At 35.0% G+C, this 26,764-nt stretch overlaps 1 protein-coding gene and 1 long non-coding RNA gene across 4 annotated transcripts; one reads left to right on the forward strand and one right to left on the reverse strand.

Annotated features, from left to right (window-relative positions):
• Positions 1 to 6,675: 6,675 nt before the first annotated feature.
• On the reverse strand, positions 6,676 to 19,058 carry LOC143232314 (uncharacterized). Of its 3 annotated transcripts, none has more exons than XM_076467579.1 (3): positions 18,925 to 19,058; positions 13,056 to 13,151; positions 6,676 to 10,249 (listed from the first exon to the last, which is right to left on the reverse strand). In XM_076467579.1, exons 2-3 carry the CDS (start codon positions 13,104 to 13,106, stop codon positions 8,627 to 8,629), a joined length of 1,674 nt encoding a protein of 557 aa, XP_076323694.1. In that variant the 5' UTR covers positions 13,107 to 13,151; positions 18,925 to 19,058; the 3' UTR covers positions 6,676 to 8,626. The 3 variants fall into 3 exon arrangements, with proteins under 3 accessions (XP_076323694.1, XP_076323696.1, XP_076323695.1); XM_076467581.1 differs by lacking the exon at positions 18,925 to 19,058 and adding an exon at positions 18,231 to 18,763; XM_076467580.1 differs by lacking the exon at positions 18,925 to 19,058 and adding an exon at positions 13,315 to 13,584.
• LOC143232315 (uncharacterized) lies at positions 15,064 to 26,004 on the forward strand. Its single transcript, XR_013017492.1, has 3 exons — positions 15,064 to 15,476; positions 24,426 to 24,529; positions 25,867 to 26,004. It is a non-coding gene; the product is annotated as an uncharacterized LOC143232315 (long non-coding RNA).
• The last annotated feature ends 760 nt before the right edge of the window (positions 26,005 to 26,764 follow it).

Consider the following 26,764-nt stretch of genomic DNA (forward strand, 5'->3'; position numbering starts at 1 on the left):
ACAACAGAATCTGAAAATGAAAAACACAGTACGCTATGAGAAAAGTATTGTACTGGTCCAAGAACGCACAAAAAAAATATATTGAAATGTACGTTTGCCACAACACTTACCTCAGAACGAATTACGAAAAGCGCATAACCCGACTACTAAGAGAAATTAGCATGCTAAAGCTGTAACCCTAGGCCGCTGAATTTACAAGACGAGTCGATAGGACGAGGGTTAAGTTTGTACTTGTTTTCGAAATCCTAATGCTTTCATAGATACGTGCTTCGATATGAATAAACGGGCAGTAAGGACGAAAGAAGAATTGTCCTATTGGTTGAAAATGCGCGTGACAGCCTTGTTTCTTTTTATAATAACGTCTTGTGTTTGCCAGCTTAAATCGACCATCAGTGTGATTTATTTTGTTATGACAGTCGGACATTTGACGAAATGTCACTTTTTATTTCTAAGTGGCTAGCTGCTGGCGGGCCGGACAAAATGACCTCGAGGGCCGTATTCGGCCCGCGGGTCGTAGTTTGGTGACCCCTGGTCTAAATGATGTGGCACATCAATGAAGTGGTGGCTGCTATAAAGCAATAACTCTCTAAAGTAAAAATAAAGTTTTGCAATCTAAGCTTCGCCAAGGGAAGTGATAAGCCATTTTAATAGTGCCTTCTTCTTGTTTATTGCTACCTCACAGTTAAATTCTTTATTGTTGGTTTTAATAAGTTCTATTAAGAAACTTGGAGTTAAAATGACAAAGGCACCTAGGCCAGGTGTATTATTTATTTCACTAATAAATAAATAATAAATAATAAAGAGGGCCCGGCATGGCCAGGTGGGTTAAGGCGAATCCCGGTCGCACCAAACATGCTCGCCCTTTCAGCCCTGGGGGCGTTATAATGTGACGGTCAATCCTACTATTCGTTGGTAAAAGAGTAGCCAAAGAGTTGGCGGTGGGTGATGATGACTAGCTACCTTCCCTTTAGTCTTACACTGCTAAATTATAGATGGCTAGCGCAGATAGCCCTCGTATAGTTTGCGCGAAATTCAAAACCAAAAACAAACAAATACGAGAGAGGTGGGAAGAAGTGCGCATACGTCATTCATCTTGCAATTTGGTAAATATTGGTACAGAAATGTTCTAGAAATTCACTTCTACTGGTCTGTTTTTCATATTAGTGTCACTATTTTCAATTTATTATCTAATTTGTAATTTTTTGTTTCGAAGATCTGAATTATACCCAAACTTCTGAAACAATTAGAGTCCGAAAAATCCCGGCATGGAGGCCTGGCACGACCAGATGGTTAAGGCACCCGACTCGTAATCTGAGAGTCGCTGGTTCGAATCCCAGTCACACCAAACATGCTTTCCCTTTCAGCCACGGAGGTGTTATTACGTGAAGATTGATCCCACTATTCGTTGGTAAAATCATAGCGCAAGAGTTGGCGGTGGGTGGTGATGACTCTGGTTTCCCTCTAATTTTACACTGCTAAATTAGAAACGGCTATCTACAACACATACATTAGCTCCTGCAGTAAAAACCCATACTCAAGCTGAAGACACATAAAAACAAATGAACAACACACAAATAATAAACAAATTAGCAGAAGCAGCCAAGAACATTTTCTTACGATTTTCTCACACAATACAGAAAACCCTTAAACCAAGATGACAGATTTACATCAATCATCCAAATAGCCACTGAACACTTAACTCTAGTATTACCACACACAATATAACTGTTCGTAACACCACAAACATTACAGCCCACAAATACATAGTAAACAGGAGAAAACATATGTAAACCTGAAAATATGAAATGGACATAGCCCTGAAAAGGAAAGTCGTAATAGAAACAAATAAATACACATCAAGTCAGCTTCCCCTAAAGTCCAGAATATATCATAACCACAGGAAGGAGGAAGAGTTTTAGTAAGAACATGATGTCACCCGCTGGTACAACGGAAAGTCTATTGATTTATAACGCTAAAATCAGGAGTTCGATTCCCTCAGTGAACTCAGTAGACAGACCAATGTGGCTTTGCTATAAGAAAAAACACATTAGAACATGACTGGTCCAAATTGTTAGTTACCTAGAGCCCGATCCAGAGGAGTAAGTACAGCAAGTGAGAAAATTAAAACAGATACCACACTCGAAAACATATAAAATAAATCAAATAGGTGATGTTACAAACATGATTTGTGTCATGATTACAAACTCTTGAGGCTCGGCATAGACAAGTGGTTAAGACACTCTACTCATAAACCGAGGGTCGCAAGTTCAAATCCCCGTCACACCTAACATTCCCGCCCTTTCAGCTGTGAGGTATAATGTGACGGTAAATCCAACTATTGGTTGGTAAAAGAGTAGCTCAAACGTTGACGGTGGGTGATGATGATTAGCTGCATTCTAGTCTTACACTGCTAAGTTAGGAACGGCTAGCGCAGATAGCTCTCGTGTAGCTTTGCGCGAAATTTAAAACAAACCAAGCCAAACGAACTCTTGAAAAGTTATTCGTGATTGGAAGTTGAAAATTTTTGTCACTAACAGGTAGATATAGCATATTTTAATACAGATTAACTTTTATTTATTGAATATGTTCACCTATGAACACTAATGTTGTTATTATCTAATATTAGATCAAATTTAAACCATGAAGCAATTATTCTGACCTTAGTATAGGTTCATAGTGTGTTTTGTTTGATTAAACAATTGTATTTTAAGCTCACAATACAGTTGTTCTGGGATCTGTTTAACAAAACAATATAATATTTCTTCCACAACCTGGTAATAAAAAGTAAAAAAGATATGCTGGTTATAAACTAAAGAAATATTTGATTAAATGAAAATACCCCAAACAGTTTTATGTTGTTAATGACCAAGAATTAGATTTTGTGGAAAAAAAAACTGCCCATGTGCCTATTTTTTACAGTCAAAATTAAATAGTGGACACAGCAAAATTTTCCCACTTTTAGGATGAATTATCATATATCGAAATATCGTTTGACCAACAGAAAAACACATGATTTAGCAGCAGTTGTTCGATCGAAACGTTGTACTGGTGTTATTTGTAGTATTATGACATATTATTGTAACTATCAGATTTAACTGTTCCGATTAAAAGTTCTAAATTTCAGCCCTGAGGAATAAGAGAAGTTGATCCAAGCTTGAGTAAGCGGTTTATAATTTGAGGCATTTGGTTGTTTCTTTGTTTTTAGAAATTCGCGCAAATCTACACGACGGCTATCTGAGCTAGCCGTCCCTAATTAAGCAGTGTGGGACTAGAGGAAAGGCAGCTAGTATCACAACCTACTCTTAACTCTTGGGCTACTCTTTTACCAACGAATAATGGGATTGACTATCACATTATAACACCCCCACGGCTGAAAAGGCGAGTATGTTTGGTGTGATGGGGATGCGAACCCGTGACCCTCTGATTGTGAGTCAAGCGCCCCAACCATTTGGGCATGCTGGACCAGGCATTATGGTAAAAGTTGTGAGATGCTCTATTGTAATACATGTATCCTTTTATTTATTTCAGTTAACTAAGGAAAGAGGGGTTAGGATATACTATGGAGAGAGGGTGGTAGTATTTACCCTGTCATTTTTGACGGGTTGTATGCTAGTGTCTACATAAAATTCAATCAACAGATAGAGCTCGATGTTAATGAGAAAATTGTGCACTGAATCCAATAAATAAATTTTGCGAAATCGAGCCTCACCAACAAAAAGGTAGAAAAGTGCAGTCGAGGCAGGTCAAACGTCCGTAAATTTTATTGTGAGCCAATCAAAATTGAGATCATTCATGAAATGAATTCGTGGCTTTTCATAGAATAATTATTGGTAAAAATCAGTTAGATTAGCAGCTGTTAATACACAGGAAAGCTGGTGCATTTTGGGGACACTACGTTTTAACAATGAATTTTATGTCATGTTGCTTAACAAAGTATAACCTAGTATTGTTCATGGTGTTAGAAAAAACATGGATTCACGAAGCCTTGATACAAAATGATATAAACCCTATATATAACCCGTTCGCCTGCGAAAGGTAAACCTTTTTTCCTTCAGGGGTAAATAGTTTGCCCCGAAGAAAAACGTTACATCCCATAATATTGTAGTTCGTCTATGGAGTGGGGTTGCAGTACTTGCCCTGTCATTTTTGATGGACTAAACGCTTGTGAAATGTATAGACCACAAAACAGGAAAATATATTTGTTGATTTCTTGATTTAAAGCCTCCGTTAATAAAGAATGTTTGTTTGTTTTATTTAAAATTTTGATGATATAATAGAAAACAGCTTAATTCAGAAAAGAATTACGTTTAAAATTCAATCGATATTTTTACTTTCATGATAAATTTTCTGCACATGGCTCTAGGCTAGATGATCCCACACTACGTCTTTAGGTTTATTATACAAATACTCACTATAATTATAAGGTTTTACGACACCCCTTCCCTCACACGACCTTCTTGCACTCCCGTCACTGGAATCATAATGGGCAAACAGTAATCGAACTATTCTGTTTGGATAAGTGTATTTTGGCTTTTACGACTCCTTCTATTTTGAGAAATCAAGCGTGACGTAACGTTACACATAGGCTTTTATATAGGTTAGATGGTGAAGATTGCACTTTTCTGTGTTTAAACAGAACTTATTGGACAGTAGGTACGCTCACTTCCTTTTGGTAATTGTACTGGTTTGTTAGATGTTTTTTAACGTTTATATCTTGCTTTTTTTGACAATACTTTCGGTGAATATTTCCTGAATATTATTCATCTTGTTTCATATAGTGTCCATTCAAGTGACCTGCATTATTTTCAAAACTTTGTGAACGTCGTCGAGCTAGAGGTCAGATTTCTTGGGTGCCCTAGTACCCTCCAGAGGCATGTGTCTCGTGCTACTGGTGTTTGCTTCCGGGTTGTACCATGCATGTAGGCAAGCACGCGGTGAGCGATGGTAGAAGTGAGACAGGTGTGACTAGCAAACACTACGATTATTCAGCGAAATTCTACTCTGTAGAAGCAGTTATATATATTAAAACCCAAAAACTTTCAACGTTCTTATGAGAAAATAATCAGCTGGTAAACAACGACTCAAACACTAGGAACAAATAATAAAAACTCTATAGATTTTTCAATTAACTTAATGGAAGTTGTTATTTTTATAAGATTAATTGTTCGAATCGTACCAATAGAACAACGATGTGTGAGGACAGTTATGCGCTAATATTAGAAATTCTCCATCATTTCACAGCTAGAGAATTCAGTTACCTCACCTAGATCAGTCTAGACCGAGTCTTTTCTGGTATTTAATTGTCAACAAAGACTTTTTCAGTGTTCGTTTCAAATGTCACTGCTGCACCGAGTTTCACATGTATTTTATGATACGTGTTTTCTTTTAAAAACATTCCCCTCGATTACTCAAAAGAATTATGACCAAAACTGTCACTTAATAAAATGTATGAATTCGAAGCAAAATAAGTGAATTTATGTTTAGTTTTCGCTTTACGTATGCCATAGAAATTACTTTTATCTAACTTAAAGCTGTATATAAACAGGGTACCAGCAGATATGTACACTGTAATTATACTTCACAATTATTCGTGTTGTGTTTTAACTAGCAACACAGTCTCTTCTTTATGAAGTTCTTTCTTTTACATATATACTTGATCATGTGCTACTTAACGTTGATTTCAGTTCGAACCTTCACAAAATTTTACTTTTATGGACCCTGTAACTCAGTATTTAAATTGGTTTCGTTGTATTAAAAATCTTTAATGTAGATTCCACTTTTAAATAATCGAAGAGATGATATTAACATTTTTTGGTACAACTCTTAGTAAAATGTCGTTTTTTCAATAAGTTGAAAACTTCTTCCATAAGGATGTCTGATTTTGAGTCTTTTTATATTGAGATCACATTAGCTGAAAATGTTTATAACTCATTAACTTGAGATTAAGATAAATATGGAGCACAGTTTGGAGAAAGAAAATTTCTTATTGTTACCTAGGTTGATACAAATACATCAATTCAAAAGAGCGTGCATCAGAGTTTTATGATTTAATGAATGGTTCTAACCAACTCTAATTTATCCATGGCAACCACGTTGAAAACGAATAGTGCTACCTGGAGAACCTAGTTAATTTCACGTGGTATCGAACATATGTACATCTGTGAAAGAAGTTGTTTATATCTTCTACTGGATGTGTTGTGGTTAGTTATTTCTACAGTACCGTACCATACGCTAGTTTTGACTTGTTTGAAGTTACCTATTAGCTCGAATATCCATAATTCTGAGAACAGTAAGAATCGTAATTTACACAATTGGTAAATAAATGTACTGGAAGAATGATACTGCATAATGTTTCATGTTTAAGTTCTAATTATTTTATTCTTCATGATGTATATAAAGATGTGTTCCTAAGATTTATTTATTTCACTGTAAATGGGTGATGCTTATTCTATAATTACTTCATCATTGCCTTGAAAACGTCTTCTTGTTGGAAACTTACCAGTATATTAAATGTTAAATTAAAACAAGAAACTAACTTTTCCAGTTTTTACACCGTTTACGCCTAAACAAACGTCTAGGTGCTTGCTCATCAACAACAATTTTATAATGTATTCATTCCGAAAAATCTTTGGCAAGTTGAAGTTTTATCAAAAAAATACATTATTAGACATCTCGTCTTGAAAAATACGGTTTTATTTAAAATAATAACTAGTTGAGACTCCTATTTACACCAGAAAACAGTCACATTCCTGAGATACGTACATCATCATGAAAGGAAACTCTTAAAACTTATCACTACCACCTTCCTTCCAGAGGTCTCGCGCATGTTATACGACACAAATTTCACTTTTTGTTACAATAGAACTTTATAATAATATGTTAGGTTACAATTCTATACAAACATGCTTATATATTTTATTAATCATGAGAACTAAAACGATCTTACAGCAAAATTACGCAAATCCAAATAAATATAACGTATAATTTGATTCGCAGTTAAACTTGCTGACTACTTGTTAAGCGCAAAGCTGCACAATGAGCTATCTGTGCTAAACTCATAGCAAGGATCAAAACCAGAATTTTAGCGTGAAAAAGAATGATAACAGAAATGTATTGAACATTATGTCAAGTAAGACTTTTAAGCTATAGCATCTGAAGCTCTGTTGTGTGGTTCACTGTTCTTAAGTTTAAATAAAAAAAAACGTGGGATTACCAAGCTGATTTCACGACTTTCGGTTTTGTGTAGACTGGGAAGAAAAGAAACAGTAAATAAAACAGAATGATATGAAAAGCGCAGACTCGAGTTGTTGATATTATTATTTACGCGTTTCCACAACGCTACTGTTACTTTCGGTGTGGTGACATCACTCAACTTCGTGTTTCCACAACGCTACTGTTACTTTCGGTGTGGTGACATCACTCAACTTCGTGTTTCCACAACGCTACTGGTGACATCACTCAACTTCTAAGTTCCTATTCTCTATTCCTTTCGTTCAACATTTTTTACAGTATAGGTTCTAAACTTTCCAAGTGAACCTTGAGCTTCATTGTGACTCCTTCATTCAATGAGCCTATAGATACTGAGTACTCTAACAGTATTGTGTGTTTAATGTATTAGCTACGTCGCCCCCCTGCAGCTCTCCAGTTAGGATCCCCACCATAACAGTATTATAATAATACTTCCACTTAGTGCTTCCTCGATAGTTTCGATGTAACAAGCTTCTTAATATAGATGGCGTATTAACTCTCACCAAATCTCGGATGGTTTGTTTGTTATTAAGCACAAAGCTACACAAAGGAATATCTGTACTTTAGCCACCACGACTATCGAAACCTTATTTATAGAGGTATAAGACCGTAAACACACCATTGTGCCACTGGGGGCTATCAAACCTTGCAGAACGGATAACAACGTAATAGTTATTTTGGTTTTACAAGACGGCAAAATCGCAGCGGCACGGTATAACTTATATTTGTGTGTTTACTTAAAGCAATGCCACATTGGGCTACCTGCTGTGTACACCGAGGGGAATCGAACCCCTGATTTTAGCGATGTAAATCCGATAACTTACCGCTGGGACATAACTATTGTAAAATACGTTGTTTTGATATACCGACCTGCTACGTAAATAATAATATAAAGAGTATATCATCTTAGTGGGATTTTAAATGACAAATAAATGAAACAAAACAAGAAGATAATTCAATTGGAATTATAAGATTGTTATTATTTTGTTAGACTAATAAAATGAGAGAAATATTTACCCGTTATCCTATCTCCTTATCTCTTACCCTGACATGGGTTTCTTAGCTAATTTACAAGTTAAATGTTCATGTGATTAAAACGGACAACTATACGACAGTAATCTACATTAAAACAAACGTCGTTAAAAAGTTCGTTACCCGCAAAATAAATAAAATATATATAAATTAAGCTATAATGAAACGTAGAATGAATAATGAAAACAAAAGAAGAAAGTTTTTCGGACTAGTTGAATCAGAAAGACTGTCAAATCTATCCGCGACAGACTAAGCTGTCAATTAACCAGTCCCTTCTCTGTGAATTAAAACGTTTCTTCTGTTTATCTTGAAAATTAAATAAATAAATAAATTTTAAATATTTATTTTAATAAGCCATTGGTACTGCAACTCTCACAAACTCAGGATTATCATAAGGTATCACCTTTTCCTTAGGAGATCCCTTAAGCGATGTTAGTTGTCGTACTCTGAAAAACAGAAAAACTGCTACCAGGGAAGATACAACAAGTAACAACAACAAAAATATCACTCCAACAGCAAAACCTGAGAAAGACATACATATAGAACTGCTCGTAACGTCATCTTGGTGAGAGTAAACGTCCACTACACTTTCATTGTCGGCAGTGAAGGGAAGGTTAAAAGCGACATCACCAGGGGCTACAACCTGAATGGTACGTTGAGTTTTGATGTCTTTAGTATCCTGTACTTGTCGTTTCCGTCTGGATCCAGCTTCATTAGACCTTGGAGAAGCGTCACTAGATCGTGGCAAACCTCCATTTGCAAAAACAGCGTATCCTCCCGCCACAGTTATATTATTGTCTTCATTAGGCAATTCGCCGTTTCGGTTGAGAAACACTGAAGGCGCTTCATTAGAATGTTCTTGTGGACTAGGATTACTTGGAAGATGCTGGTTAGACTGATCTCCGTTTTCAGCATAGGTGGGTTTGAGCTCAGAATATCCCAAAGACGGGTCACGTGGTACTGGAAGATAGCCTCCGCCAAGTTCTCCTCTGCATTTTGGAACTGGACATTCATATCTACACACCTGGATCACGCACTGGAAGTGTACATTCATGGAATCTGGAAATTTAAATGCTTGAAAATAGGCATACGATGCAACTGAAGCAGACGTTCCGAAATTCTTTACTTTTTGGAACCCACTCATAATCTTTGGTCTTACCACGCATCCATATTCATCAACTAGTTGAATAGGTCGATTCTTACCGTCATGGGCAATACAGTTTCTCACAAACATGTCAAACTTGTGTTCTTCATCTCTGATGGCAAGAACCATGGTCATGGTCTGACCAATCTTAACTATTCCTGATAGTTCGTTAGCCCAAGGTCCTTTACCTACTTGAATTTGCATCCAACATTGAATATTGTCTCCTAAAAAGTTAGCAGTCACAGCATCAAGCATGTCTACGTTGAATGGCCTAAAAGTCACAGCCTTTTCATAGAAGTCATACCATGTACAGCGGAGTCTGCGAGCCTGGTCCCAGATTTCTTGGAGTTGAGAATCGTACTGGATGATTATAGTGTTTTCAATGAACAGCCCATCACCGTAACCACCCTGTCCACCTCCATTATGTTGCTGACTCCTGGACATTCCACATTTTCCAAGGAAGATTTCAAAGTTGACAAGGGCATGTCCAGTTCCTGGTGGTAAGTGGACACAATTTTGGTCACTATAGTGACCTTTACTAAAGATCATGCCAAAAAAAGGACGGTCGAATTCCATGCTTACTTTCATGTGGTTTTTCTCACATTTAACATTCAGGTTTTTAATCTGTGGCATATCTGGTCTCCCAGTGGGCCAATAATCGTGGGATTCTTCAACACCATGAACTGAGCTCAACCCTGGCCCAACGTATGAACCGCTTCCAACTGCAGGTCCTTCGCCGCCAGGGTAAGCTCTGTGCTCCGCTGGTAGACGCGCAGATTCTTCCTGCTGAAGATCTTGGTCGCTATTTATTTCTTTCATCAAGACCTACAGAAAGGTGAAACGTTTTTAGTTTTATTTTCCAGTAGCTCAGAAGCCTAGTATATGTTAAGTATAAGTATTTTAAGCTATTTAGTTTTCAAAGTGCCATCACTTAAATGTAAGATATGAACACAAGAAATAATCTCACCATATTATATATTTTACTATTTGATCACTTAGTTTAAAACAAAAAAATCCTCTGCAACAAGAAAAAATAATACTTTATTGTTATCAAATTATGTGTTTTAAAATCATTTGATTAGATCCTTCAAGTTTTTCCAAAATGGATAAAGTTGTTTTATAAACAATGGTTTAAATTTTAAAAAATACTGCTTTTAAACCAACGTAAGCAAAAAGCTATATAATGGGCTATTTGTGCTGTGCCCAATGCAGGTATCAAACTACGAGTTTTAGTGTTCACGCCTACAGACTTTTTGCTTTCCCATCGGAAGAAGAGATTAACATGACAAGAAAATAATGAGAACAAAATATATTACGGTAATAAGTTATGCATTAAATATGCAATTATACACTTACGATCGGTGAAACATTGGTAAGACTACGGACTTATAACGCTAAAAATAGAATTTTTATACACTCGGCAGGCAGAAGCCAGATGATCCATTGTGTAGTTTGAACTTAACAACAAACAAATCATTACAAATTGCAAAATAAGACTTCATTGTGTAGTTTGAACTTAACAACAAACAAATCATTACAAATTGCAAAATAAGACTTCATACAACCATTCTATTTTTTACCGCTAAATGTACCAATTATAAATAAATACGTTATTTTATACTAACACAAAATGTGGGCCTAAACTGTTTAACTCCCTGTGTTTATTTACTTGTTTTCAATGTTTTTATTTTGTTTGACAAAGTTATGTATATTTACAGATTAGATACTTTTTACTGACCATTAATTAACATCAGATAGAATTAGCAAATAAATACAAATAGTTTTGTCAACGGATCAAATAAGTAAATCCTTAAACTTTTATTTTTGGAAACATTTTTGTTTCCCGGAGAGCCAATGGTAAGTGGACGAACTCACAACAGTGAAATTCGGGGTTTGATTCTCAGTCTTAACAAGGTGCAACTTCTCTAGCTTGTTGCTTTGTATTAAAACAAACAAACAAATTAAGTTTTTGTGAGCAAGAAAGCATGTTTGGTCACGCACAAAATTATCAATAAATAAAATCATTTTTAAAAATATATAATGAAAAAAACACTCTCAAGCCAACAATAAAATTCTCCACGTACAATTTCACAAATACACTATGAAGTATTTGACGTTTATATTAGTGCAACAATAGTAATAGGTCGTCAATAATAGTTTTAGTCTTTATTTTAAAAATATGCACTTAAAAGATTTTTTTCTTTTTTGTAATTAATCGATTATATTTCCATGACATCGTGAGAGCTACATGAGAATGTTGTTGATATAAGTCAATCCCTTCATGATAAGAATGTTTGTCTTCTGCTCATTACTGTACCACAACCCTGTTTATTTCATTAAAACTGTGCCTCCCTCCATGAGCCTTTTATTATAATACACTGGATCTTGAAGTTAAGTGTAGAAACAAGAAAATGTAACAGCTTACCGGTTCCACGAAACATCTGATTAAGTTAAGAATTATAAACCAAAATGTTAACTCCGTAAAGAGCGTTTTGTTAGTTTGGAAAAATCGCACTTATATGTTTAAAATTTCCGCAAAATCAAAGTTTGTTTGTTTTTGAATTTCGTACAAAGCTACTCGAGCGCTATCTGCACTGGTCGTCCCTAATTTAGCAGTGTAAGACTAGAGGGAAGGCAGCTAGTCATCACCACTCACAGCCAACTCTTAGGCTACTCTTTTATCAACGAATAGTGGGATTGATCGTCACATTATAACGCCCCAACGGCTGAAAGGGCAAGCATGTTTGGTGCAACCGGGATTCGAACCCGCGACTCTCAGATTACGAGTCGAACGCCTTAACTCCTTAACGCCATGCCGGGCCAAAATCAAAGTTCGTATTAAAACCATAAATTATTTGTGTGTTTTGTGGTCAAACGTCACAAATCATCTGATTAATAAAAACGTTCGGGTGATTTATCTCTTGATGTAACAACTAAAACCTTCGTATATCAAGAAGACACGAGAATTCTTTTGATGACAACAAAACTTTTACTTTTTTTATTGTTTCCCAGTCCTTCAAACCGTAGGCAGTTAAATCACCTTATTCATATTATTATACACGTATTTCACTTCAAAGTGGCAAAGGGAGCCACAACCCCTTCCCTCCAAGTTTTTAATCTTTTCCAGTAGAAATTCACCAAAATTGGGAAATTTACTCTCAGGTAAAACAGGAGAACGCAAAAAATTCACTGTAAAACCCAAGAACTTCCAGGACTCTAAGGTGAGTCCTGTACCGTGGCGAGAGCGCAAATTCCCTCATTTATCTCACCCACGACTTTAATTTGTCTCCTACACATCTGACTTAACTAAATCACTACAATAAACTGTCGTTCTATAGCTGTAATATAATATGTGCCGAATAAAACGAGTTAAGAGAATATTTACATGGCTGTCAGTAAGGATATTGTAACAAAAGTTTAGAGAAAGAAACTGGACTAGGAGAGGTTGTCACAACAACATATAAGTTATGAAACACAAGGGGCCCTTTCTAAGATTTCAACGTGTAAATATACGAAAAAAAATATATATTTACATACATTTTTATACAAAATGAAATAAACAGAAGCCTTACATGAAAATTATCAGTATAATTAACAACACAAATTTCAGTAATATTTCACATTAACTTACCGTAACAAGTAAAAGAAACAAGGTGAGCAGAAGTAAAACTATATTCTCCATATCTGCTTTGGGTCTTCCTTATCTAGTTCACCTACTCTTCCAACACTAAATCAGATAGATAATAAAACAGATATATACGTTTTTTTTTACAATTTAAAACAAAGTTATTACTGATTTATTTAGCAAAACACATTTACCATTAAAACAGAACACAGTTTACATACAATACTAATATGGCTCAGTAATGAACAAATTTCGAGACACTTACATCTAGCGAAGTATGACGCTGCACGTTCATATGCGTTATTTGCCGCACCTGGACGAGTGTCACCCGAGCTTGTGTTTGCTTTACACGTGTATCAAATGCAGGTCACAAAGAATAAATAAATAAATAAAACAATCCCTTAGGGAAGAGATAGCGTAAACAACCAATTTGACACTGGCCAACAGTTGTGAATGGATCTCTTCACTGTCCTTGGTTTTATACGGGAATTGGCAATTGCTGTTCATCGTTCAAAATTTTCATAAAAGTAAAGAAAAATTACAAAGAAGCAAAAGAAAAAAAAATCCATTTATTTTAATATTTAATTTAATTTAAAGAAAGGTGGATAAAAAATACGACATGATATGTATAATCTTCAGTTTGTCACGCCAATGTCTGATCATTATGGTTATGTGGGAGAATTACTGTAATTTTCCTGTACGACCAAACTAGAATCGATATTCAACGTGAAACTTGTATAATAAAATGACAACGGAATGATAGCTGACAAACGAAAAACAACGTTCTCAAAGAAACTCCTGTCTATTAATTCACATTTAATTCCCTATGGCTAAGTGTTTGTAGTTTTGCTTTTTAATACATCGACTTCATCTTTACCAATTATATAGATGTGTGTATATATGAATGGCCTACGAGGTAAATAAAAGAGGAAACAAAAACACAACTTTTTCAATGGCATGAAATTGCAGAAGTAGTTATTTAAAGCGTATAGTAGAGTTAAGCAAATGATATCTCTGCTGGAACGTCTATAACTTATGGTTACAGTGAGATTCCCTGAGGCTCGAGGCTTCGTTTTGCTAAATTACCCATAAGCAGCGGTAATAAAATGTTTCTCTGTAATGACTTGCCTAATGAGTATCGTTTGCGAAATAGATGTAAAGAAGTCATTACTACCGTTTTAACATGACAATGTTAACAACAAAAACAGAATTAAAAAGCAATTATGGAGTAAATCGGAGAGAAGTCAAACAGAATTTTTTTATTTGCATTTACATCTTCAGATGTCGAGATAATCAAAATAACATCAATGAGAAACATTTCTCAGTTATGCGAATCTTAATAAACTTTTGATAATTACATTTTAAGCAGCTTTCTTAATACTACTTTGTCAAATTGATTATGTTTTTTCGAAATGATAACAGAAATATTTAAACTGATATATCTGGGAACTGTAAATGCCATCTGGTGTTCGATTCCCCTCGGTGGATTCAACAGATAGCCCGATGAGACTTTGCTATAAGTAAACACACACACGCAAAGTGTAGATGCCTCCGTCAATGTTTCAGCGGTAGGCCTAAGGACTTAGAACGGTAAATTTCTTGTATTATCCTTGTCCTGAGCACCGCATAGATAACACTTTGTATTACTTTTGGATAAAAACAAACACAATGATTGTAAATGTTTCTAAACAAGCATTTATCGTAGCAAACACCATCACCAGTTGACAAAATTTTGCTGTTTATTTGCATAGCTTTTACACAATTTATCAGAAGTTAATTTAGGTTTTAATGCATCTTACTGAAGGCACTTATCTTAAATATAGAAAGAAAAAAAATGCTTATATCATTTGACTATGGGATTCGACCCCTGAGGCGGATACAGCGCTGATATTCTCGTGTATAGCTTTGCGCTAAATCTTTTTGTTTTTATTTTGCATATTAATTTTATCTATTAATGCTTGAAGTTTTATGATGTCATATGTCTGGAAGTAAGAAACCATTTGCTGGCGTGAGTTATACCCGAGTTAAATGATACATTTCAATGTGTGCGTTAACAAAGTAGCCTACGGCGACAAACCTTGGGAGATAGTTTACCCTCGTAACACAAGGTAACGTGTGACGTCATGTTCGTAAACTCATGGTTGAAGATATCGTGCCTTAGGTCATGTGCTCGTGTCAAAATGGTTTTACAGAGAGTAGTTTAACGTGAAGGAACGTGAATTGATAGTTTTGACATTCAACAGATGAACTGGAAACAATTTTTATGGGTGTACGCTAGTAAAAAATTAACGCTTCTGTACCATGAAGCGATTCAAGTTATATCCGACATATTAAGTAGGCCTAATAGTAATAACGTCATTGTGGCTAAAATACATCTTTACAGTTTTGGTTACTCATACATCGTCAGTAATGTGTCAGATTTTCAAGGTAAGAAAAGTAATAATCATTGCCTATAACATTTCTTTAAAATACCAATTTTCACTGTACCTGTGAAGTAACCATACCGTCATCCATGTTTGATGGTGATGATTATGTGACATGGTAAATTTAAAAGAATGGTTACAAGTAAAGCATTTCACTGTAGAGTGCTTCGTGTGGCAGTTTTACTAACGTAACCAATAAACTCGACTGGATGCGTGTGTGTGTTTTTCTTTTAGCAAAGCCACAACGGGCTATCTGCTGAGCTCACCGAGGGGAATCGAACCCTTGATTTTAGCGTTGTAAATCCGTAGACTTACCGCTGTACTAGCGGGGGGCCGACTGGATGCATAAATAGTACTAACCTATAACGATAACACCACACTACATTTAATTTTGTTGGTTATTAGGTTCGCAGTACAACTAAAAAAATGAAAGGTTTAGGGAAAATAAATGCTGGAACTAGTTGGAAAGCTGAACAATCTCAGACAGTGTTATAACAGTAATGCAGTGCACATAAAATAAACTTTGTAGTCCTATTTCCTGGCATATAGTCATGCTAAACTACATTTTTTTTTCATATTCCACTACATAAGCCTATTTTATCTGACAAAACTCGTGTATGAAATCCTAAACTGTTACGTTTCTGTTACCTGATATATGTAGTTTGTTCGTTTCATATAAAAACAAACACAGTAAAATCAACGCCCAGGACAGAACAGTTCTTGCTTTCCAGCGAAAGCTAAGTTTCTGGTGTTTATCTATATTTGTTTCATGACTTTGTATAGATATTTTTAAATAAATGTAAAACTTCATTTTATTAGATCAAAGACCAGATGTAGTAATGCAGTGTTAAAGAATTTTTCACATCAAAACGAAATAACTATTCCAGTACATTTAATGCAACTCTATCTCTGCTAAAAGAACTTTACACAATTGAATACAAAGTCATTTTAAAGCTTTCTGTATGCCGAAGTTATATTTGTAGGTTTATTTAATGTACTAACCCCTTCATCTGGCGTGGATCGGTATTTAGGTCGTAACCTGGGAGGGTCAGATGCAATTTAGAGCTGTACTAACCTTATGTGGCTACGGAAGTTGTAAATTTAAACGAGAAGCAAAGGAGATGGGGTTTGTTTTTTAATTGGCCAAACCAACACTTCGAAATGCATAAACTGTTACTGACTTACAAAAAGAAATTTTGCACATCCAAATGTATACCCTACAGCTCTATGCAGAAACAAAATTTGAAGATTCTGCATAATGTCAAATATTATATTGATAATGTGGCACTGAAATCTGTCGGAAAAAGTATATATAATTTAGTCGTTGTCCTAACAGCTATTTGTTTAAACTTCACCTTTCTACCATATTTTATTTAAAAAAAATTAAATTTGCGATCGCTTGTAAGACAAGTATATCATCTCAAAAGAGAAAAATAATAGAACTATTACCTTACTATGAATATTTTTATTTATCTTATAAGTTACAGTCTCACATAAAATAAAGAACACACATCATTACATTTCTGGTTGCAAGCATGCACAACAAATACCTTGAATCGTGTAGAATGTACAGACAAAAATATTCGTACAAAATTCCTTCGTGTGATCAACAGGGTGCAACGACTTAAGAAAAAAGCAGCAGGATATAACCTGTAGATACTTTAGATCAACATGTACAAGCAACAAAATTTTATTTAAATATCATCTGCTGCTCAAACATGTAAAACAACTCAGAAGTGAGCCAAGTTCGAATAAATTATAATTTAACATTTCAACTAAACTGTGTTAAACGCAAATGATTACCGCCAGGTTGGTTTTGTTTAAATATTGCGGAATTTAAACAAACACGTCTTTTTTCACTCCTTTCTAATCCCTATGTATAAAAAACTACAATCATGCTAAATATTAACTTTATAATTAATTTTTTTTTGTATTTTGACATTACTCTTAGAATTGTGTAACGAAAATGTTTAATATGATACCCGTTTTCAAATATCTAAACGTTGCAATTTAGTTTTATATATATATATATATATATATCACGAATAACGCCTCCAGCAGATGGCTTTACAACACTCAGCTGAACAGACGTTAGCAATTACGACACGCGAGATGGCAAAGTCAGTAATTCAAGAATTAAAGACGAGAAGGTAGCAGTGACACGGCAGAAAGATATAAATAACTTAGTACCACATGTTCATCAAACAAAAAGCACCCCATTACTCTCGTCATACCCTACTGGGTGGCTTAAACATATGTAACAGACAACATGTTATGAAGTTCTGTAAAAAAAAACACTAAATATTTGTGGTGAACGTTACCACAAACGTGACTTGCGGAACATACGAGGGCACGAAACACGAGAATATGTACAGGACCATTTGAACTTTGAAATATTGATACACACATCTAATACATAACTAGGCCCGGAAGTATGTATAGACCAATAACACAATAAAGAAGCTATTATGAAGACTTTCTGTTTCGTTTATCTGTGTGATGTTGTCGACGAACGCGTTTCCTGCGACCAAACCAAAATTATGACAATAATTACAAACCAGCGAGTTTGTTTTTCTTTTATGTAACATTGTATAGAACTTGACCACAAAGATACAAGTCAATAGCATAGCCGAAAGACTGCTGCAATATTTTAAAAAGTCTAAAAAAAGCCATTATCTTCTGATTTTTTTTAAACGAAACACTTGATTTCATGTAAAGTCATATAAATTATTTGGATAGAAAAAAAAAAAGATCTCACCCATCCAAGGTAGGCCAGCCGTGGGGGTGTATAATGTGACGGTCAATCCCACTATTCGTTGGTAAAAGAGTAGCCCAAGAGTTGGCGGTGGGTGGTGATGACTAGCTGCCTTCCCTCTAGTCTTACACTGCTAAATTAGGGACGGCTAGCACAGATAGCCCTCGAGTAGCTTTGTGCGAAATTCCCCCCCCCCAAAAAAAAATATACAATAAAAAACAAAGTATACGGTGGTAATTAAAATTGATAATACTAGCAATAAAGTGCACATTAACTACTGCATTCACAAATTTTAATATGAGCTTTAACGGCTTTATAAACTGTTTACTACCAGGCTCGTTTCTAATTCTTGTTCTAGCAGTCATAAAGTTCCGGTTTACGTCATTCCTTAACTTGTAGCCTTAAGGTCTATCAATGGGTTTAAGAAAATTACATTAATAATTCTTCTGGACTATTTTGTATTCCTAAAATTACGCAGTAAATTTATTAAATTTTCAAATTACTGAAGAATATCACGAACTTCATAAGAAAGATATTAATATAGTGAGTTCAATATCAGTATTAACACATTGGAAATTGTTAAATAAATACTTGTTAACGTAATATTAAATATAAAGTGAAATAATCATTTTTAATTAAAAAGAACAAATTTAAGTTTATAGCTTATATAAAAGTATTTACTAAACACCTCACTCACATTAGACGCTGTGTTACCAACAGTGGTAATGGTAACACTTAAAATAATCCTGTTTTTTCTGGATTGTACTGGTTTTCGACTACTACCAAGTTGTGTTTGAAGAAACTAAACACGAAGATCAAGGTAATATTTTTACCTGTCTGCTCTTGGCTTTTATAAATATTCACAAAAACTAAAGTGACCTAGTTTCTTTCTGAGATCCTGGTTGGGTCAGTGAGATGGGTTGGAGGCGGGATTACTATATCCTGAGCATGCGCAATTTGTATTACCTAGAGCTTGTCTAATACTCACAGTAAAATAAGAACGCGTGCAGGTTCCGTTTTCTGTAATATAAAAACTGAATGGAAACTCCAAAGATTTATGACTATAGGAAGTAGAAGACACCTGTATACTAACTGTAACTTTCGTCGATCCACTCAAAATCGAAGATACGATAGCTAACTAGTTTTTGACGTGCGTGAAGTACCTGATTTTTTGAATGAATGTTTGTTATAATTTGCTTGAATTCTAACTTCCAAAGGAAAAAAAAAGATGAACCATGTAAAGTAAAATATATCTTAAAAAAGAAAAGTTTAAATTTTCAAGAGGAGAAAAATAAATATTAGTTTAAACCCAATTTCAAGAGGAGCCTTTTAATTTGATTCGATTAGTATTTTAGTGTACGTATTAGAAATCTTTAATAAGGTTTATTATGAGAGTATTCCACATTTGTATTTGAAGCTAAAGTGTCATCGATTGCATGATCCTTCCCCCCAAAGTCGAAAAACTACGTTCATTAGAGGTGTTGTCAAGAGAACAGTGAACTCCAATTGAACATTCTGTTATATGTTCGAAATCTCTTTGTTGTTCGCAAATAAAAATCGAGAAACTGAAGATCGTGGAAGTCTTACAAAATAGATGGCATTTGTAATGACGCAAAAATTCAATATAAATAAGGATCTTAGCTACTGTGTGTCGCAGTTTGTTGGAATTATAACTATCCTGGAATATAGATCACGTAATTACTTAACATTGACGCTAAATTGTTTATAAACTTTAAAATTTACTTTAAACTTCTTAAAATATAAGTTCATATACAATAAAGAAATAATGACATACATATACCTTTAAACTCGTTTTACTAGTAATATGTAACATATCAATAAAAATATTTGTCTAACCGTTCAACCATAAATGTTCTGCTCTCTGTTGGTGAATATACTTCCTAGTTTTATATTCATTCATTTCATCCGTAAATAATTCAAATTTGTATTGCTTAAACATTGTTGGTATTTATGAAAAGGTTAGATACTGTAGGGTGTAAAGCTAATTAATTTGTTGTCTTCATGAGAAGTAGATCAAAAGTCCATAAACTATACAGCTTTTAAAGATGTCAGTGTTTTGTGACGAAGACAACGTATCAGTAACTTGAACTTATTAAAAGCATACTTTTGATAGTATATGAAAATTTCTAATGCAAACTACGTTGTTTGTTTTATTTCACTCATTTATCTAGATTTTAATAAAACAACGTTATCTAGTATGCTGTTTATACACTGTTTTCTATTTTATCTGTAATGATTCTATTGGAATTTGAAATCTAGACACGATTCACTGGTTAGATATCAAATGAGTAGAGATTTGCAAAGGTCGAATATTTGGAGCAAGGTAGATAGTGCTGATAAGTAAGCAATTAATCTAAGACAATGACAAACGGTTTTCAAGTTACAAAAGTTTGAATGGTCAAAATTAACTAATAGAAGTGAAGGTTAAGAATACATTAAATCGTTGTTTATCACAGACATTGTACAATAGAGGAAATTATAAAAACAAAGAATCGGTGAATGAATTTTAACGCTAAGGTCAAATCTAGCTCATTCTTGTTAAAATTAGAGGTAAGTTATTTTTATATTTGGTAAATATATGGAACACACATTTATTTCCAAGAGAATGGTAAGCCACGATTTAGCCATGTGTGAAAGGCGTAAGAAAATTGTGCGAAGTAGTTTTTAATTTGTTTTTTCAGTTTACTCGTTACATTGACTTCTGGTCTAATTCAGGTTTCTAAGTCAACATCATTTTGAAGTTAAATTAAGTGAGCTAAGTTTTTAAAGTCATTTCCAGACTAGTTTGATCAGACCTCGTCATATATTCATGAACAGTAAGTAACATTTTCTTGGTTCATGAAAATTACAAACATCCTGACAGTTCATAAGAATTAACCCTTTGACTGCAGCTACCTTAAAGCTTCCCTCCCTAGTGACTCAGCGGTAATTCGGAAAGTTTATAACGTTAAAAACCTGGTTTTAATACCCATGGTGGGCACTGCAAATATAGCCTATTGTGTAGCTTTACGCTTACCAGGAAAAAAAATCCACAAACTAATGTAACCATAAAAAATGATAGCATTGTTAACTATTTCTTAAGATGTACATAGATCTCCTATTTCATGGAAGCCCCACTCAATAGCACAGCGGCAAGTCTACAGAATTATAACGCTGGAAACTGGGTTTCGACACCTGTGGTGAGCATGGCACGGATAGTCTATTCTTTAGCTTTGTGCTTAATGGCAAACAAACAGTTTTTTGGAACATGTCCCTATTTAAAGCTCCATGAATATTTCTTCTAATACGTTTTGTAAATCATTTAACAACAACAAGTTCATAAACAAGACAAAATAATAGCAGCAGCTGTTTGTATCTCACTGTATAAACGTAAAAATGTTATTAAAGTAACAAGAAATATATATTAAATCAATAAAGTAAGTAATATATGTTAATCATTATTCAAGTTATCATTTCAATCATTCTCAATGTATCAAGCGTCTATGTGTAAATAAAAGCCAAAAACTATACTTTTAATGATTAAATGAAGATATAGTCTAAAGATGGTTTGCGAGTTTTTCGGCATAACCAGGTTTTATTCACTCGGTCTCCTTCTTGGGCAGCTGACCCTTTTGCCCTCCCTTGTCGGGAGACCTGAAAACAACTGTTGAAAAATTACTCTAACCATACAGATGGGCTATCTGTACTCTTTCGACCATTGATATCGAAACCGGGTTTCCGTATTATAAATCACTGCAAGTTAGGTAAAAGCTTTTATTATTATTGGTTTATTATATATATATATACTTATCAAACTGCAAATGGATATAATAACTTCTACATTTTTCATTTTAATACTTAGTGCAAACTAACCAAGGAAAACACTAATTTACTACATAAAGAATAATTTAAGCGGTCATTATGTGGCTACCTGAATAAATCCATTCGTTATAAAGCAATCAAAGATCGAAGGCGTATAGCTATCGTATTATTTAGGTTAACTGATGGGTGTTAATATTAGTGTAGTGTCTGGAGTGGCAAAAACACTATTTGAACGTGAAATTTTCTTAGTAACTAAAACTACTAACTGCCATACAAAACAACTTCTAGGCTATATACACGAGTATATCTAAAGGTTCAAATTTAATACTTAAAATCCAAAATACACAATGTGAGTTCATTTGACAACTTGTGAAAAACAAATTTAGTTGTTTGTTTGTTTTGGAATTTCGCACAAAGCTACTCGAGTGCTATCTGTGCTAGCCGTCCCTAATTTAGCAGTGTAAGACTAGAGGGAAGGCAATCCTAGTCATCACCACCCACCGCCAACTCTTGGGCTACTCTTTTACCAACGAATAGTGGGATTGACCGTAACATTATACACCCCCACGGCTGGGAGGGCGAGCATGTTTAGCGCGACGCGGGCACGAACCCGCGACCCTCGGATTACGAGTCGCACGCCTTACGCGCTAGGCCATGCCGGGCCTAACAAATTTAGTAAATCAGTAAACGAGCTGTTAAGATTTCGTTACTGACAAGTCTCACTATCTTAGTATAAGTTGTCTCATCTCTCAACAATGTAGGCGTCCGCAGGAACAGGAAAGAGGGGAAAATTTGCCCTTTACATTTCACATAAAATTGCGCGTATTATGATGTAAACTTAACATCGTAGTTAGACTAAATATTTTTAGTAATATTTATTAAAACTGTAAATTTATGTTTGTGTTTAAGCACACATAACACGTACTCTATTAGTTAACGTTGTCTGTTAACATATACTGTAAAAGATGATCACCAACATACAAGTATTGTCCTTCACTTGTAAATGTTTCTGTTGGCACCCATAGAACTTATGATGTTAAAACCCGCGGTGGATAAAATACAAATAACACATTGCGTAATTTTGCGCTTAACAACAAAAAATAAACTCTGTACATGGACTTATGATTGGCAATCGATCAATGTGTCGTCAAAATTGTGATTTATATCATATAATTGAAACTCAGCTTTGATTGGCTTGTTTTGCTAATTTGTTCTGTCCCTACTGATTTGCAACATTAGCGTACTGTTCAAGTCCATAACTGCATCTCTAAGATACAAATTAATTTCGTCGTGGTAAACTGACGTGGCCTTAGTTATAAGTAAGCTAAGCTTAGTTCTAACCTTGATTACTTTCAGACCCATATGTAAAAACGGCTCGTTTGGATTGAGAAAATTTTCCAGATTAAATATCAGCAAAAGATTAACTTCAGCGAGTTGTTAAGAGTATTTACAAGTAATTGTGTTATTTTAATTTCTGTACTTCCATAATATCATAAGGTTTGTTTGTTTTTTAATTTCGCGCAAAGCTACACGAAGGCTATCTGAGCTAACCGTCCCTAATTTAGTAGTGTAAGACTAGAGGGAAGGCAGCTAGTCATCACCACCCACCGCCAACTTTTGGGCTACTCTTTTACCAACGAATAGTGGGATTGACCGTCACATTATAATGCCCCCACGGCTAAAAGGGTGAGCAAGTTTGGTGTGACGGGGATTGGAACCCGCGACGCTCAAATTATAAGTCGAGTATCTTAATCACCTGGTCATGTCGGATATATCACGGAGTTGTTGTATTTCAGTGAGTTTGGGGGGTCATTCTTTCAATTCCTAGAGAATAAGATTAAAAACTAAACAGGTGTCGATAACGTATTTTTTTAATATATAAATGACGTTAATAGAATAGTTCGTCAATAACTATTTATTTTCGTGTGTACATATATATATATATTTCTTCCAAACGTAGTGCGAGATGTTTTTGTTTTATAGGTAGTTTGTATAAAAATTACGTTATTGAATACGTCAACAAATTCTTAATAAAAACTTCACCAGAAATGTTTTCACATCTTTAAAGGTTTAAGATTACAAAACTAATTTATTGTCTTCCGACTCTTAATTTTATTTTTAGAACAGGTGGCGCTCACTTGCCATGCAAACACATTAAACAGGGTAACTAGCCCAACAATTTTTTATATGTAATTTTCACTGTTGACGTCATTATTAACCTCCTTCTTTCTTTATTTTTATTTTTTACTGGCATCCGCAGTCTTCTTCTGTAAGAACAGAACTTTCTTATGTTCATTGCTCTACAGATTATGCCGAAGATTATTTCTCAGACGAAACGGATATGACCTCGTTTTACCTTTGTTTCCATGATTTCAGGTGAGCGTGAAGAAAGAGCGCTTCAAACATTTTCGTTCCTGTTTCTTTACGTACTACGATACCAAATGAAGGAATATTGAAGTACTTCTCAACACAACAAAAAGGTAATGCTTATATTTGAAAGTATGTATATTAGCTAGAAAAACACACTCGAAAACTGAACATTTCTGATAGCGAAATATTTTTCGCATAATCGTTACTTTAGAACTTGCACTTTTATATAAAAATGTGAAAGAGTACTTTATTAATTTGTTTGAATTTCGCGCAAAGCTACACGAGGACATTCTGCGCTAGCCATCCATAATTTAGCAGTTTAAGACTAGAGGGAAAGCAGCTAGTCATCACCATCCACTGCCAACTCTTAAGCTACTCTTTTCCCATCGAATAGTGGGATTCACCGTAACATAATAACGCCCCCATGGCTGAAAGAGCGGGCATGTTTGGTGTGACGGGGGTTCGAACCCAGGCCCCTCAGATTGGAAATCGAATGCCGTAACCACCTGGCCATATCGAGCCAATACTTTATTAAAGTGTGTGGAGTCAGGACACTTCTTGTATCATTAAAACTAGGTAAACTATGAAGTAACTCCGAAAAATAACTGTGCACGTGCAATGATAATCTTAAACAACTGAATAATTTGAAATTATGGCTAGAACATGTTACTACCAGTTACACCTGCTGATATTTGGATGCAACAAAAATAATATTTTTTTTATACATGAAGTTATTGCAAAAATGAACCAAATCATTTTAAAATACTTTTTAAACTACCATAAAACATGGCTTATTTCATGTGTTTTGGTGTACATTTTTCCATGTCACTTTTATAAGTGGTTTTTGATAAAATTCCTCAATTGTTTATTTTTCTGATGTGAGTGTTGAGAGCCAACAGTTATCATTTATACATTATGGAACACATTTTTAACGTTTCCTTTAAAGCCAAATATATCTAGAATAAATGTTATAAGTAACTTTAAAAGCTGTTTAGGTTTAGGTGTCACTTTTCAAGGAGAACACAGAATAAGGGTAATTATCACGGCCTCAGATGATAGAAAATAACTCAGCCACTGGATTTATCAGTGACTTATTAAAGGGCCCTGCATAGCCAGGTGGTTAGGGCGTTTGAATCGCAATCTGTAAATCACGGGTTCGAATCCCTGTCAATGAATATGCTCGCCGTTTCAGCCATGGGAACATTATCATGTCACGGTCAATTTCATTATTTGTTGGTATAAGAGTTGCCCAAGTGTTGGCGGCGGGTGATATTGATTAGCTGATTTACTCTGTAGTTTAACGCTGCTTAGTTAGAGACGATTTGTGCAGATAGCCCTCGAGTAACTTTGTGCGAAATTCAAACTAAACAATTATTGATGAAGTGACTGCTTATTTATAATCAATGATTTAGTTGCCATATACTTATCAACTTCGTGTCGTAATTAGGTGTCCAATGGCCTTGGAGCAAATGTTGTATTCTCTTCCCTTCATTAAAACCTTCTTCTTATGTCAGAATAATATGGAAAGCAAACAGGGAAAACTAGTGTGCTTTTCACATGAAAGCCTTTCACACTGGGAACTACACTATAGTCAAAAAACACGATCGTCAGATAGAGCACGACCGGAAGTGGCAACTTATAACGTAACAAAGTGGTAAGGCTCCACATTCGTTTTAATAGAACATACTAAACCTTGGTATACATTATGTTTGTTTTATTGCTGTTTCTATAATTATTGTTTTGATTATTATATGTCGTTGTTCTTTAATGAATGTGACTGTTGTGTTGATACTGTCTATTTCTCACTGTTCTTTCATGCATTTGTATTATGGGGCTCGGCATGGCCGAGCGCATTAAGGCATGCGACTCGTAATCTGAGGGTCGCGGGATCGCGTCCGCGTCGCGCTAAACATGCTCGCCCTCCCAGCCGTGGGGGCGCTATAAATGAGGGTCAGTCCCACTATTCGTTGGTAAAAGAGTAGCCCAAGAGTTGGCGGTGGTTGGTGATGACTAGCTGCCTTCCCTCTAGTCTTACACTACTCAATTAGGGACGGCTAGGTGCAGTGGGCTAACAACCTACTCACTTAAAAACCTGTTACAGAAACCGCAGTGTTTGCGGCCCTATGTTCCTTAAGGAATTGAGTGGCAGATGATGGATTTGTATTATAATATTAAGGAAAGTGGAGCATTACCATAGAAGGATCATTACTGGTGGTCATTGAAACGAGAAGTTTCTGAGAACGCAATATAAAAGAAAGACCACAACATGTAATTGTAAACTAAAAAACAAGATTTCGTACAAAAAAACGATGAATGAGGAAGCATGTTTGTTTAACATCAATGTT

The sequence above is a fragment of the Tachypleus tridentatus genome, chromosome 11 (genome assembly GCF_004210375.1).
Source record: "Tachypleus tridentatus isolate NWPU-2018 chromosome 11, ASM421037v1, whole genome shotgun sequence".
Classification (NCBI taxonomy): Eukaryota; Metazoa; Arthropoda; class Merostomata; order Xiphosura; family Limulidae; genus Tachypleus; species Tachypleus tridentatus.